This window comes from Chelon labrosus (assembly GCF_963514085.1).
Source record: "Chelon labrosus genome assembly, chromosome: 17".
Lineage (NCBI taxonomy): Eukaryota > Metazoa > Chordata > Actinopteri > Mugiliformes > Mugilidae > Chelon > Chelon labrosus.
The window spans coordinates 15,546,922-15,559,847 of record NC_140350.1 but is presented as its reverse complement, the minus strand read 5'-3'; the positions used below and the strand labels follow the sequence as shown (position 1 = coordinate 15,559,847).

At 39.6% G+C, this 12,926-nt stretch overlaps 4 protein-coding genes across 4 annotated transcripts; all 4 read right to left on the bottom strand.

The window, feature by feature from the left end:
• Window positions 1-1,496: 1,496 nt before the first annotated feature.
• LOC311502412 (histone H3.2) lies at window positions 1,497-1,991 on the bottom strand. The gene has a single exon (XM_084564625.1). It carries the CDS (start codon window positions 1,986-1,988, stop codon window positions 1,578-1,580), a length of 411 nt encoding a protein of 136 aa, XP_084420751.1. The 5' UTR covers window positions 1,989-1,991; the 3' UTR covers window positions 1,497-1,577.
• Window positions 1,992-3,256: 1,265 nt separating this feature from the next.
• Window positions 3,257-3,962, bottom strand: LOC311502410 (histone H1-like; the record flags this gene model as incomplete). Its single annotated transcript, XM_084564623.1, has 1 exon — window positions 3,257-3,962. The coding sequence occupies one exon, from the start codon at window positions 3,960-3,962 to the stop codon at window positions 3,360-3,362; it is 603 nt and encodes a 200-aa protein (XP_084420749.1). The 3' UTR covers window positions 3,257-3,359.
• A 3,697-nt stretch (window positions 3,963-7,659) lies between these two features.
• On the bottom strand, window positions 7,660-9,267 carry LOC311502413 (histone H2A). The gene has a single exon (XM_084564626.1). It carries the CDS (start codon window positions 9,112-9,114, stop codon window positions 8,731-8,733), a length of 384 nt encoding a protein of 127 aa, XP_084420752.1. The 5' UTR covers window positions 9,115-9,267; the 3' UTR covers window positions 7,660-8,730.
• A 993-nt stretch (window positions 9,268-10,260) lies between these two features.
• On the bottom strand, window positions 10,261-10,745 carry LOC311502415 (histone H2B 1/2-like; the record flags this gene model as incomplete). The annotated part of the gene is made up of 1 exon (XM_084564628.1): window positions 10,261-10,745. The coding sequence occupies one exon, from the start codon at window positions 10,743-10,745 to the stop codon at window positions 10,374-10,376; it is 372 nt and encodes a 123-aa protein (XP_084420754.1). The 3' UTR covers window positions 10,261-10,373.
• Between the last annotated feature and the right edge of the window lie 2,181 nt (window positions 10,746-12,926).

The following is a 12,926-nucleotide window of genomic DNA, read 5'->3' as shown; positions in this document are numbered from 1 at the left end:
ATGGGTATTGTATAAACCAGGGATTCCCACAGTGTGGTGCACGAGTTGAAAAATGTAATGAAGAAGTTATCATCTTCTATTCACTGTATGTGTACACCTAGCTTAGTCACCTGTGACTTTGAAATTTGCCACCTTCTTCCTGCATTTAATGTTGATATATTATGAAAATCCTCAGATGGGTCATCATTTTTTTATATTGCCTATGAGCCTATTCTCTTTGTTTTTTATGTTGTGTGCCGTGTGAAACTTTATTGCAATTTAATTCAAATTACTGGCGCTCTAATTTTATTTCCATAACCGCTGTGTTATGATGAGGGGGTTGCGTTAGCTCCACAGTCATTTAAAGTTGCAGCAATTTTACTATAACACAATACTATAACATTTCCCCCAACTTATCTGCTTTCTGCCTCTGTCATCCTCTTTGCGCTTAGAAGTGGAAGCTTGTGCATAACTTTGTTTTATCATATTAAAAAGGTTAGTGTTTCAGTATCATTCAAATGCGAGAGCTCATTGTTGTGATCATGATTATTTTGTTATGTGTTTTCTGGTCATGTGAGCATGATTAAACATTCTGCCTTTAATATGGCTATAAAAAAGCTTGTTGCGTGGCCGCACATCCCCTTCTAAGTCCCCCGTTGCGGCCAAAAAAAGGTCAGACGTGTCCCAGACCACCTTCACACGTGGGCTGGGTGTGTTCACACTTTTAAGATAGTCACATGTGAACAGATTATCCCGAACGGATGTTAATGTAAAGTCTTTACGGGGGCCTCATACATCGGGACAGTTCTGGGATATCCTACTGTCTGAACTCTCTGCATTTTTAGTCCACGCTGTCAGCTAAGAAGGTGGTTTCACCGAGTTTCATCAGCATGTGGCTTCTTCAGTTGAAATGAAAACCTGCCAACTGTTTGTTGTCCATGACACGTTCGTCTGTGGAAATAAACTGCACCTACAAGTGAAGGACAGTAATGATGTTAATGTGGCTCTGAACAGATCATGCTCATCATCATTGTGAGAGCAATCACTGCTCTCTGAGAAGACCTGAGAGAGAGAGCAACTAAGCCCAGAACAAAAAACAACGTAAATTCCAGCACAGTCAAAACTTAAATGCTTTCCCATCAATGTCTTTGTTATGATAATCAATCAACTTCTAACACCTGTCACAGCCTTCAGTGTAAACATCGCTTGGCCGCCCTCTAGTGACTCAGAAAGCCAATTGCGCTTAAACATATATTATGGCTCTTACAGACGTATGATATTTAAACTTTATTCTTCAGTGATTGTTATATGTTAAACAGAGCTCAAAGTTAAACATGTTAACATGCTCTATTTGATCGTTGTATCCAATAAACTAGTTGGTCTATTAAACACATCTAGTTTTGAAATAGAAAATATGGCCCATTCACAACTAATATCCATTATTCAGAACATTTCAAAGATATGTATATTAATTAAGTATGGATTATTTTTTATAATGTTGAACATTATGATGTTAAGTCTGGACATGATGCTATTTAAGTTGAGATAGGTGGCTCTTAAAAGAGCCGTTGTGTTGTATTGACTGGGGTGGGATGAGATTAAGCCCTCTCTCCGCGGATACGACGGGCCAGCTGGATGTCTTTGGGCATGATGGTGACCCTCTTGGCGTGGATGGCGCACAGGTTGGTGTCCTCGAACAGACCGACCAGGTAAGCCTCGCTAGCCTCCTGCAGAGCCATGACGGCAGAGCTCTGGAAACGCAGGTCGGTCTTGAAGTCCTGAGCGATCTCCCTAACCAGGCGCTGGAAGGGCAGTTTGCGGATCAGCAGCTCAGTGGACTTCTGGTAGCGACGGATCTCTCTGAGAGCTACGGTACCGGGCCTGTAACGGTGAGGTTTCTTCACTCCGCCGGTCGCCGGGGCACTCTTACGAGCAGCCTTGGTGGCGAGCTGCTTCCTGGGAGCTTTTCCTCCGGTGGATTTACGAGCGGTCTGCTTAGTTCTGGCCATTGCTTTCAGTCAATCTTTTCTGTGTCGACAGCTGAAGAAAGAATGAAAACTAAGCGCGAACGGCGGCTTTATAAGGAGGCTGCCGTGGTAAACTCAACGCTGATTGGTCCAGACGGAGTATGCACGCGCGCAGGAGCTGCTGAACTATTGGATTAAAGAAATTCAAAAATAAAGCGTCACTAACGGCTGCCGAAGGAAAAAGAAAAGCTTTATTTTTCGAAGTACTGTGATTGATTTGTTAAAATGAAAGTTAAGCTTTCAGAAATTTAGATTTTTATTTAATCAGTTATTCAAACTTTGATCATATTTTGTCTCAGTTGTAGTTTCTGTCTACTTTGAAGATTTGTTGTGTCATATATTACTGAACGAACACTACCAACATTGAAAACTCAGTAGCTTAATGTGTTTTCATTTATTTTTAAATGAACTGTTTCTGTGTTGTGTACATTGATGTTTAATGTTTTAGATGACCAGTTAAAGGAATCAATAAAATGACAGAATCTGATTTATTACCAGTAGATTCACACATGGAAATAAACTATCTCGGTGAAATAAAGACAATAAGAAAATTTGAAATAAATGTTGAATGGGCCAATGCTTCATTGATGTGATTTCATATGATGTGACGCGTGTATGAGCTACTTTTAACATGTGGGAGGTTTTATTTTCAAAGTCTAGCATTCTTCCAGGATATGTGGATAATTCCTTGTGGGAGGCTTCATTTTGAAAATCCATTGTGAACAAACTCCCATCTTGATAAGTGTTGTTGAACACAAGATAAACTATAACGCACAAGGAATGTTGGGTTTTAAATATAAATAGCACAATAACACAATAAATTGACAATTAACACCTGGAATACTATTTAACCAGAATCAGTATTCTCTTTATTGACACATATGTTCACATATGTGAGGAATGTGTTGGTGAATACAATACACATACAGATAAGTCCAGTAAATAAAACAATATAAAATATACAAAAAATATAAATAGGGGATAAACTGTGCTGTACATATTGTGCATTAAGGTGAGCATTAAATAACAAAAAGGTGCATTATTGTGGCACATTAGCCATATTTATCTAATCAATTATCTCATCCAAACATTAAAAGATAATTTACAGATTAGATTTTGGTTTAATACAAACTACAGCTATTAAGCAACACTATTTCCATTTTATATAACTATATATGTACTTACCTCTATACATTTATAGGATTTATACATATATAACTTTTACTTAGCTTTTACCAGACAAACTAGTTCATTATTCTGCATCTCATGTGTGTGAGGAAGAACTCTTTACTGAAGGATGTGTTGGCTCTGAAAAGAGCCTTTGTTTGGTTGAGGGTTACACGGAGGAGAGCTTTACTTCTTAGCCTTCTTAGCTGCAGTCTTCTTTACTGGAGCTTTCTTGACTGGGGTCTTCTTGGCCGCCTTTGGCTTCTTAACGGCGGCCTTCTTGGGGCTCTTCTTCACCACCTTCTTGGCGGCGGGTTTCTTTGCCGCTGCCTTCTTCTTGGGAGATTTCTTGACGGCAGTTTTCTTTACTGCCGCTTTCTTTACGGCAGCGGTCTTCTTGACGGCAGCGGGCTTCTTAACTTTGGTGGCTGCCTTCTTCTTCACCACCTTCTTTACGGGCTTGGCGGCGACTTTCGGCTCCTTCTTGGCGAGCTTGAAAGAACCGGAGGCCCCGGTGCCTTTAGTCTGAGCAAGGGTTCCCTTGGTGACCAGCTTGGTGACAGCGGTGTTAATACGCTTGTTCGCCTTGGTCACGTCGACGCCTTTCCCGGCCAGCACCTTCTTCAGAGCCGCCAGAGACATTCCCTTGCGCTCCTTGGATTCGGCCACAGCGGCCACGATAAGCTTGGGGAGGGTGGGTCCATCCTTCTTAGCCTTGGGAGCGCTCTTCTTCTTCGGGGCTTTAGCCGGAGCTTTAGCGGGAGCAACTGCTGGAGCTTCTTCTGCCATGTTGAGTGTCAGTGTTCGTCTGAACGTGTCCGAGCTGAGGCAGGAGGAGGGACTTATAACGGCCATGAGAACCGTGGAGAAACAACACATAGCGACGCTCTGCTGCTGCCTCTCCTGCGGCCACACTTGTGTTTTCTCTTCCACTTCTCGGACACAAAAAACACATAAAAATAAAGTTTACACTCACAAGTTGCACCACAGCGGGGAGAACACACGTGTCCCCCCACACCGAGCTCATGTGGGTCTTCCTGGACTCCTCCAGTGAATCCCAGCAGGCTTCAAACCTCTCGGTTTCACGGTGACTTTGTGCATCTCGCAGTGACTTTTCTCTACGTTTCGTCTCCAAAAACGTTTAAAAGCGGTTCGGATTCAGTGGATCAGATATGCTGCTGATAGCAGAGACATCTGGGGACGGAACCAAAGTCCAACAGCGGCTCTGCCGGGTTGTACTGCCTTTGAATTGAGCCACTTTTCAGAGGAAGCAAACACACGGATACTACCGCTGCTCCGGGCGGATATGTGTCACAGATGATCCGCTGGAACAGACTTCCCTTCTCCATTAAACGATGCTGGAACCATTCAGTAACTTAGTGATCATTACAATCAGATGCTTCGATCTCTATCGAGAAATAATTGAGAAACTACGTGTTTATTACGTCTTCTCGGTTTGTCTGATCTATTCCTGGCTGGGTGAGGTGGAACAGCAGATAACAGCATTCATACCTTATCAATCAGCATCAGTACATAAACAGGACTGCAGTTTAGTTTCTTTTGATGTAATTCTTGTTTCAAATTAAAATCGGCTGCTTCTGTTGTGAGATAACATGAGACAATCCTTTACTTTTTAAAAACACTTTATTCAATTTTTAACAACATGATTACAAACGTGATTACAACTCTATAACAGTACAATATAAGAAGGTCCATTTAGCAAAATACATATTTTAACATTTACCTATGTTTATATCTATACATATAAACACCCCACATATAAAAAATGTGTACCTACCCACATACAAGAATAAGAATAATAAAAACCTTTATTAGTCCCGCAATGGGGAAATTGCAGTTCACAACAGCTTACAGAAAATGCAGAATAAAAAAATAGCAAGAGCAAAAAGAGTAGCTATAAAGATAAATAGTGAAACAGAATCAGATAGAAATATTGCACAGATTTAATTGTAATATTGCACGGGTTGAATTGTAAAAAAGTGTTTACACTTACATACCTACGCACCCATACCCGCACCCACCCATACCCATATCCATATACATATATATATATATATATACATATATACACCCACACACACATATACATATACACATACACACATATATTCATACACACACACATATGCCCAAATTCTATATTTATATTTTTGTTTTTTGTTTTACTTATGGCTTGAATCGGGACCAGAGAAACCAATTTTGTTCCTTCCCATATACCAACATGTGTCGTAATGACAATAAAGAATCCTTGAATCCTTGAATCCTTGAATTTACATACCTATACATATAAACACAAAGATAACATTCAACCAAGTGCGACATGATAAGTAAAAGGTCAAAATACAGTGAGAGAAACAAAGAAAACAAAACACCATTTAGGCCTACTACATTAATGCCAGTGAGCAGTCTTTCATATGTTTAAGAGGTTCCAGGGTAGAGGGTTGTTGTTCTTTGAGTCTATAGTCTTCCTCCTCCTGAGATCTGCTAAAATGTTCTTGAAGACATTGGCTATTGATCATCTTCTGTTCGATGACTGACTTAGCTCTTGTCTTCCAGATGTTGCAGTTAATAACAAACATCACCTTTACTGATCCCACAGTGGGTCTGTTTGCAGGATCAGAAGTCAGAATTCATATTTTAAGCATAGAAATATTAAATAACTAATAATGCATCTTGATTACCATTGTGCCCTTCAAATTAGCATTATAAATTTCTTAATAGAAACATAAACATTTGAATATTCAGTAAGAAAATATTCTGGAAAATAGAAATAATGTAAAATCCTCCCCATAAACATTCTACATATTTATTTTTTTTTTTTTATGCTGTTCATTAAACAGTGACAGTGTCAATCAGTAATGATCAGTTCATGAAAGTAGAATATCTCTGAAAAGAGATGTATTTTTTAATTACATTTAACTCACTGTGTGCTTTTTTAAACAATTTTGAAGCAACACTATGTGTGTCTGTTCTGCTACCTGTGTTTGTGTTTTAATGACGTTCGTATTAAACAATAAGTTATGCTCAACAACATCTCACTGTAGCAGAGAGTTAAACAGAGACAGAACAGATTAGACATTTTCCATCTAGACAGAAAATTAAGGGGAAATGGAAGAGATAAATCTGGCATCCCTGAGTTAAAAGAAGAAAAAAAAAATCTGTCATTTGGAGTTGTGTTTAAAAATGAATAGGTGTATAGTTTAAAGTTTAGAACAAATTCATAAATGTTACTTTGAATGTAGTAAAACACTACAACATATGCATGTGATTCAGTAGAATAATTATACATTATTTCCTCCTCTCTCCCAGCCATTTCTCTGCCTCATAGAAGGGAGACTCCTTAAATTCCTTCCAGTTCATCTCCCTGGTCATGCCCTCATCACGGTAGAGAGTATATTTTCGATGGGAAATAAAAGTAATAACTTCGAAGTGCGACAAGTCTTTCAAAAACTCAGGATAGCGCGAAACCGGCTGCCACACGATGAATGAAGTGTCCTGAGAGGGAACGTCTTTCAAAACAGCGCCACACAGTCGTAGTGGTCAAAAGTATATTACATCCGTAGTGGTTTAGCACTACCATAGAGAATGAATGGGAATCCGTTTAGGTTCGTTTAGCTCAACAATCCTCGCTGTATTATTGCGAACTGATAGTAATCAGTCTCTAGTTTTAAAATCGAAAAACAAAAGTGACTCTGTTCCAGTCTCTCAGTTGTGATAAATCATTTTTACTTGATTGTAAACAGCATGTTATGGTCAAATAAAAAAAATAAAAAAAGGCATCACCAGCGACTAGTCCTCATAATTATCTAACACCAAAACACAGATATACGAACGTAAAAAAGTTAGCAACTGTGAAAACAAGCGTCACTCGTGGTTCTGTTTTTCAGACATGTGACGCAGTATGAATCTTCACCACTCCTCGTTAGTATAGTGGACAGTATCTCCGCCTGTCACGCGGAAGACCGGGGTTCGATTCCCCGACGGGGAGTTCCAATTTTTTTCTTAAAAAATTGACCAGCAGATATTTATCAGTGCTATAAATATTCATTTATTTTTGTTAAACGTATCTAGAGCCTGTAAATGACTATTTAAATACAAATCTGCTATTGATTTAATGTCAACTTTTAATTCCAGGATTTTTATTCTATTTTTGTTATGTTTCAAACTCAGAACAAGCTAATACTTGAACTATTATGTTCAGTGTTTACACAGATAGATAGTTTCTTTATTAATCCCAAAAAAGGAAATTTCACTGTTGCAGCAGCAATGTACAGGCACTCAACACCATACATAAATATAACAAAAAGCTAAAATCAACAATAAAAAATAGAGAACTAAAAAAGAACAAAAATCTATACACAATATTTACAAAAATTATAAGATAAGTGAATAAGTGAATATTAAAAGTGAATATTAAAAAAAGTTAAATCAGATTGAGAGATCCGCTGTCTCCTGGATTACTGATTACTTGTCTGACAGGCTGCAGTTTGTGCGGCTGGAAGGCTCTTTGTCCGACTCTGTTGTCAGTAATGTGGGGGCACCACAGGGGACTGTCCTGTCTCCATTTCTGTTCACTCTTTACACCTCAGATGTCCAGTACAGCTCTGGGTCCTGCCGCCTGCAGAAGTTCTCTGATGACTCTGCAGTGGTTGGGTGTATTAGAGATGGACAAGAGGTGGGACACTTAGGATAGGACACTTTGTGGAGTGATCCCAGACAAACCACCTACTCCTGAATGTGGATAAGACAAATGACCTGATCACTGACATCAGGAGGAAGAGGACACCAGTGGAGCCCATCACCATCCAGGGCCTGGAGGTGGAAGTAGTGGACCAGGGCACTCGCAACAGCAGAGTGGACAGTCTGCTGTTGCGAGTGCCCTGTACTTTGCAGTGGTTTGCTGGAAGAGCAGTACCAGCAAAATGGACATCAGTAGAATCGTCAAATTGATCCGAAAGGCTGGACACGTGATCTGCAGAGAGTACCCCAGTCAGTCCAGCTACAACAACTCATCTTTCTGTAACAGATAACTCCATGTTATTAATGTTAATGCACATTATTACACTTTATTAATCGTTCCCATGTATGCATTTACTTCAGTTTCTTATACATTTGGTCATGTGCAAATGTTGTACATTTATACTATTTCACTTTATTTTACCAGATTTTTACTTTAATCATCTTCATCTTTTACTTGTGGTTCTCCAGAGTGTTTATGTGCAACTGAGCTACTATGACTGCGAAGTAACTGTTAAGGAGTCACTGCAGATTGATGACATTCAAATAATACAGGAAAGTAATGATAAAGCATACAGGCCTCAAGATAATGTGAGATTCTGCAAGTGTTTACGTACTACTTAGTGTATTATACATAAGACGTGAGGTTTAGGCACAATAAGCGTTTTGTATTTTAATAGAGTTAGCTGTTATTGTAGTTTAATTGTTAAAGACAAGGTTGTAAAACAGAAACTTGAGCTCTTCCAGTAGTAGTGGGTGGCTCTTAAAAGAGCCGTTGTTTGAGTTTCTTAGTAGTCGTTTACTTCTTGGCAGCCTTCTCGGTCTTCTTGGGCAACAGCACCGCCTGGATGTTGGGCAGCACACCGCCCTGAGCGATAGTGACTCCGCCAAGCAGCTTGTTAAGCTCCTCGTCGTTGCGGACAGCTAGCTGCAAGTGGCGAGGGATGATCCTGGTCTTCTTGTTGTCGCGGGCAGCGTTTCCAGCCAGCTCCAGGATTTCAGCGGTCAGATACTCCAGCACGGCGGCCAGATAGACGGGAGCTCCGGCACCGACGCGCTGAGCGTAGTTGCCCTTCCTCAGCAGCCTGTGGACACGGCCGACGGGGAACTGAAGCCCGGCCCTGGAGGAGCGAGTCTTTGCCTTTGCTCTGGCTTTTCCACCGGTCTTTCCGCGTCCAGACATTTTGTAGTTTCTGACTTCGTTGTTTAAACAAGAAGAGAAGTGTGAGACTGCAACTGCCGCACACCAGCTTTATATAGAAACTGAGCTGCTCGTTGATTGGTCACAGTGAGCGTTGACTTCATCGTCCAATCAGAAGAGAGCTCTGGTAGCGCGACTTTGTTTACTGCGAGACTTCTGCCTTATATTGAAAAGATTTTTCAAAATAAAATTTGTTACAGATTGATACGCACATTTCGGACACCAGCTTCATGTATAAATTTTATTATATTAAAACACTGGCTTGTATTTGTTACCGTATCCAAATTTAAAGGATATATTTACTCCTGAATCAAACAAAATAAAGTGCTCTACAAACACCAATAAGCACACTGGAAAACATACTTCACATTCAAGCAAATAAATTACATTTAAGGATTAGTAGTTTAGCTGCTAAAATATATGTTTATAACCTCATATAAGTTTACTACAATATACAATTTCCAATTTACACAAGTTCAGTATGTTTTTTGTATGTTTTATTTTTTTCTTAAATGTTTCTTGAATCTCGAATCACTTCCTTCCAGTAATTTGAAATTCGCCACCGCCTTTCTCCTTTTAATGTCGATTTATTATCATTAATTAGTCTGACTGTTTTCTCTCTTTTGTTGTATAGAAATAAAGGTATTGAAGTATTTGAGTATGGCTATACTTTGGGAACTTGTAAAAAAGATTTGTAAGAATTAAAGATTTCCTGTACTGAAAGTAAATCAGATTGTTCTTTATGTATATTGTCATCTCTGATGCTTAAGTTTTTTTACTCTTTAGTTCCAAAAAAAGATTCTGGGTGATCTGGGCATCCGAGTATGGTGAAGATGACTATAGAACACAACATATTACATGAAATAAACAGAAAATGTAACCATAAAACATTTAACTTGGAGGATAAACTATGTAAATAAGTGAATCATATGGTCTGTGTGAATATTAGTGTTAGATACACTGACCCAATTGAAGCTAGAATAGATTTAAAGCAGGAACTCCACACAACAGAAAGAAATGGCAAGCATTCTGTATGGATAGAAACTCAACATTTACACTCTTCATGAAAACAAACCTAACAAAACCAAGTTCTGCCAGACATTACTGAACATATGTGTTGTGTAAAACATCTTTATTCAGGCCTCTATACTAGTTCTTATGTATTGAACAAAAAACAATTCTCTTCAAGTAAAGTGGGTGGCTCTTAAAAGAGCCTTTGTTGTTTGCTTTAGAACAGCAGTTTACTTGGAGCTGGTGTACTTGGTGACAGCCTTGGTGCCCTCAGACACAGCGTGCTTAGCCAACTCTCCGGGCAGTAACAGGCGGACGGCGGTCTGGATCTCCCTGGATGTGATAGTGGAGCGCTTGTTGTAATGAGCCAGACGGGAGGCCTCACCGGCGATCCGCTCGAAGATGTCGCTGACGAACGAGTTCATGATGCTCATGGCCTTGGAGGAGATACCGGTGTCGGGGTGCACCTGCTTCAGTACCTTGTACACGTAGATGGCGTAGCTCTCCTTCCTAGTCTTTCTCCTCTTCTTTCCGCCTTTAGCGGCGGTCTTGGTCACGGCTTTCTTGGAGCCCTTCTTGGGCGCTTTAACGGGATCAGGCATGACGATTGTTACCGACGTTTCACTCACGTTGTTGTCAAAAGCGCACGGTGCTCTATTTATATTCACTACATGTAAATCACACTGTGCTGTTGCTTGAAGACGATTGGTTGTCTTTGAAGTGAGACTGAGCATGCGCTGCATAACTGTCATTCCCGCCTAGGGCAGTTTGACATGGGAAGTTTACTGCCAGTGATTCAATACAATATTGATTATTAATTGTTGATATTATTGTTATACTTTGCCTTTAATTCACTTTCCTATTCTATGACAGGGTTTATATATATATATACACACACACACACACACACACACACACACACACAACCGGACATAGTGGCGGAGGAACGAAGGAACACAAAAAGGTTGAAAAGTACCAAGGGTTGAAAGAACAGCTGGAACAGATGTGGAAGGTCAAGGCGAGCGTGGTCCCCGTGGTAGTAGGAGCACTCGGAGCAGTGACCCCCAAACTGGGGGAGTGGCTCCAACAGATCCCAGGAACAACATCAGAAGCCTCAGTCCAGAAGAGCCCAGTCCTAGGAACAGCTAAGATACTGTGCAGAACCCTCAAACTCCCAGGCCTTTGGTGGAGGACCTGAGCTTGAGAATGACCGAAATACCACCCCAAGAGGGTGAGAGGGAAGTTTTTTTTTTGTTTGTTTTTGTTTTTTAATAGTACTAGTACTATATATAGCACTATAGAGAAGTACTATGTATAGTATAGTAAACAGAATTTTTGTCTCAGAGAGAGTCAGGACAACTGTTATGTTGCCATAACTTTAAACATATCATTGTTAGGATGAATAGTAAATTAAACTATTGTAAATTTGGAATTTGGAATTGTAATTTGTTTATTATGTCTGGTCTTTCCCATTATTGTTCTCTGCTTTATAAAGGGGAAATTTCACTGTGTCTTCTACAATGGGTACACTCTAATAAGCCTCACTTAACATACATAAGACCAGCATTAACACAAAGATACTGTACTTTGAAAATTGTTGCCCTGTTTATTAAACCATATCAACAAATTATGCAAGATTCACTTGGGAACATAAGTTCATCTGGAAGGGTTCAAAGGTTGAAATTTAAAATTATGTTTACAAAAGCAACACAGCACTTCCCAGGTTACATTGAGTATCTTTTTTTCTACTTTAAAATTGACATTATCAATGTTATTATCTCTGCGATGACTGTTTCAAAAGTGTTTTTCTCAGAACTCTCACGTCAAAACTTGCCACACAGTCTTATGTTACAAATACAGGAACTTTGTGGCTCTGTGGCAAATGAAAAAGCGATGCTGCTTACTGAGGTATGTCACTGCAAAGCTATTCTGACTGTAGCTGACTTGGTGGTGTTAACGGACTCTAAACCGTTTTTTTAAGCTATATATATTTTTATGTTGAACTAACTGAACAATTTTAACTGTGTAGGTTTTATGTGACTTGTATGTTGGGTGGAGAATAACTCTCTTCTGGTTTGTAGGTGCTGGCTGACAGGGTGAATACTGTGGCCTAAAAGAGGAAGTGAGAGACCAACAGACAGGAAGTGACCTCATTAAAATAACAGCGACGCTGATCCCTGATTGTAAATGTCCCGCCTTCAATAGAAACTATTAGAATTATAATAGAAACTAAAGCTTCAACACATTTCACATTTTCATTTTCTTGCTGGTTGCCAGCATGTTAGGGTGCTGATTTCTGAAAACAAGGTGGAAGTGGTGGTTCTTTTAATCACTAAGGCCAATCTGTACTATAACACATTTTTTGTTTACTGTTGCTGTGTTTTTTACTGTTGCCCTCAGTCCTCGGGGTTAAGAATATAATAGACTGTAGTAAAAGTGGACACCAAGACAGCTCCTCAAAGCATGTGGTGCTCCCCCTGGTGGCTCTCTGCATTATAGGTCATAAACTCCATGTCTTAGTTTGGCCCAAGTCTGATCCACTAATGTGGAGGGGGCCACTTCAGTGGATTGGACTTGGGCCAAACTAAAACACTAAAATACATGTTGTATATATATATATATATATATATATACAACATGTATTTTCTAGTTCTAGTCTCTATATATACATATATATATATATATATATATATATATGTGTGTGTGTGTGTGTGTGTGTGTGTGTGTGTGTATAAACGTCCCTCTCACCCTCTTGGGGTGGTATCTGTGTCGTCCTCAAGCTC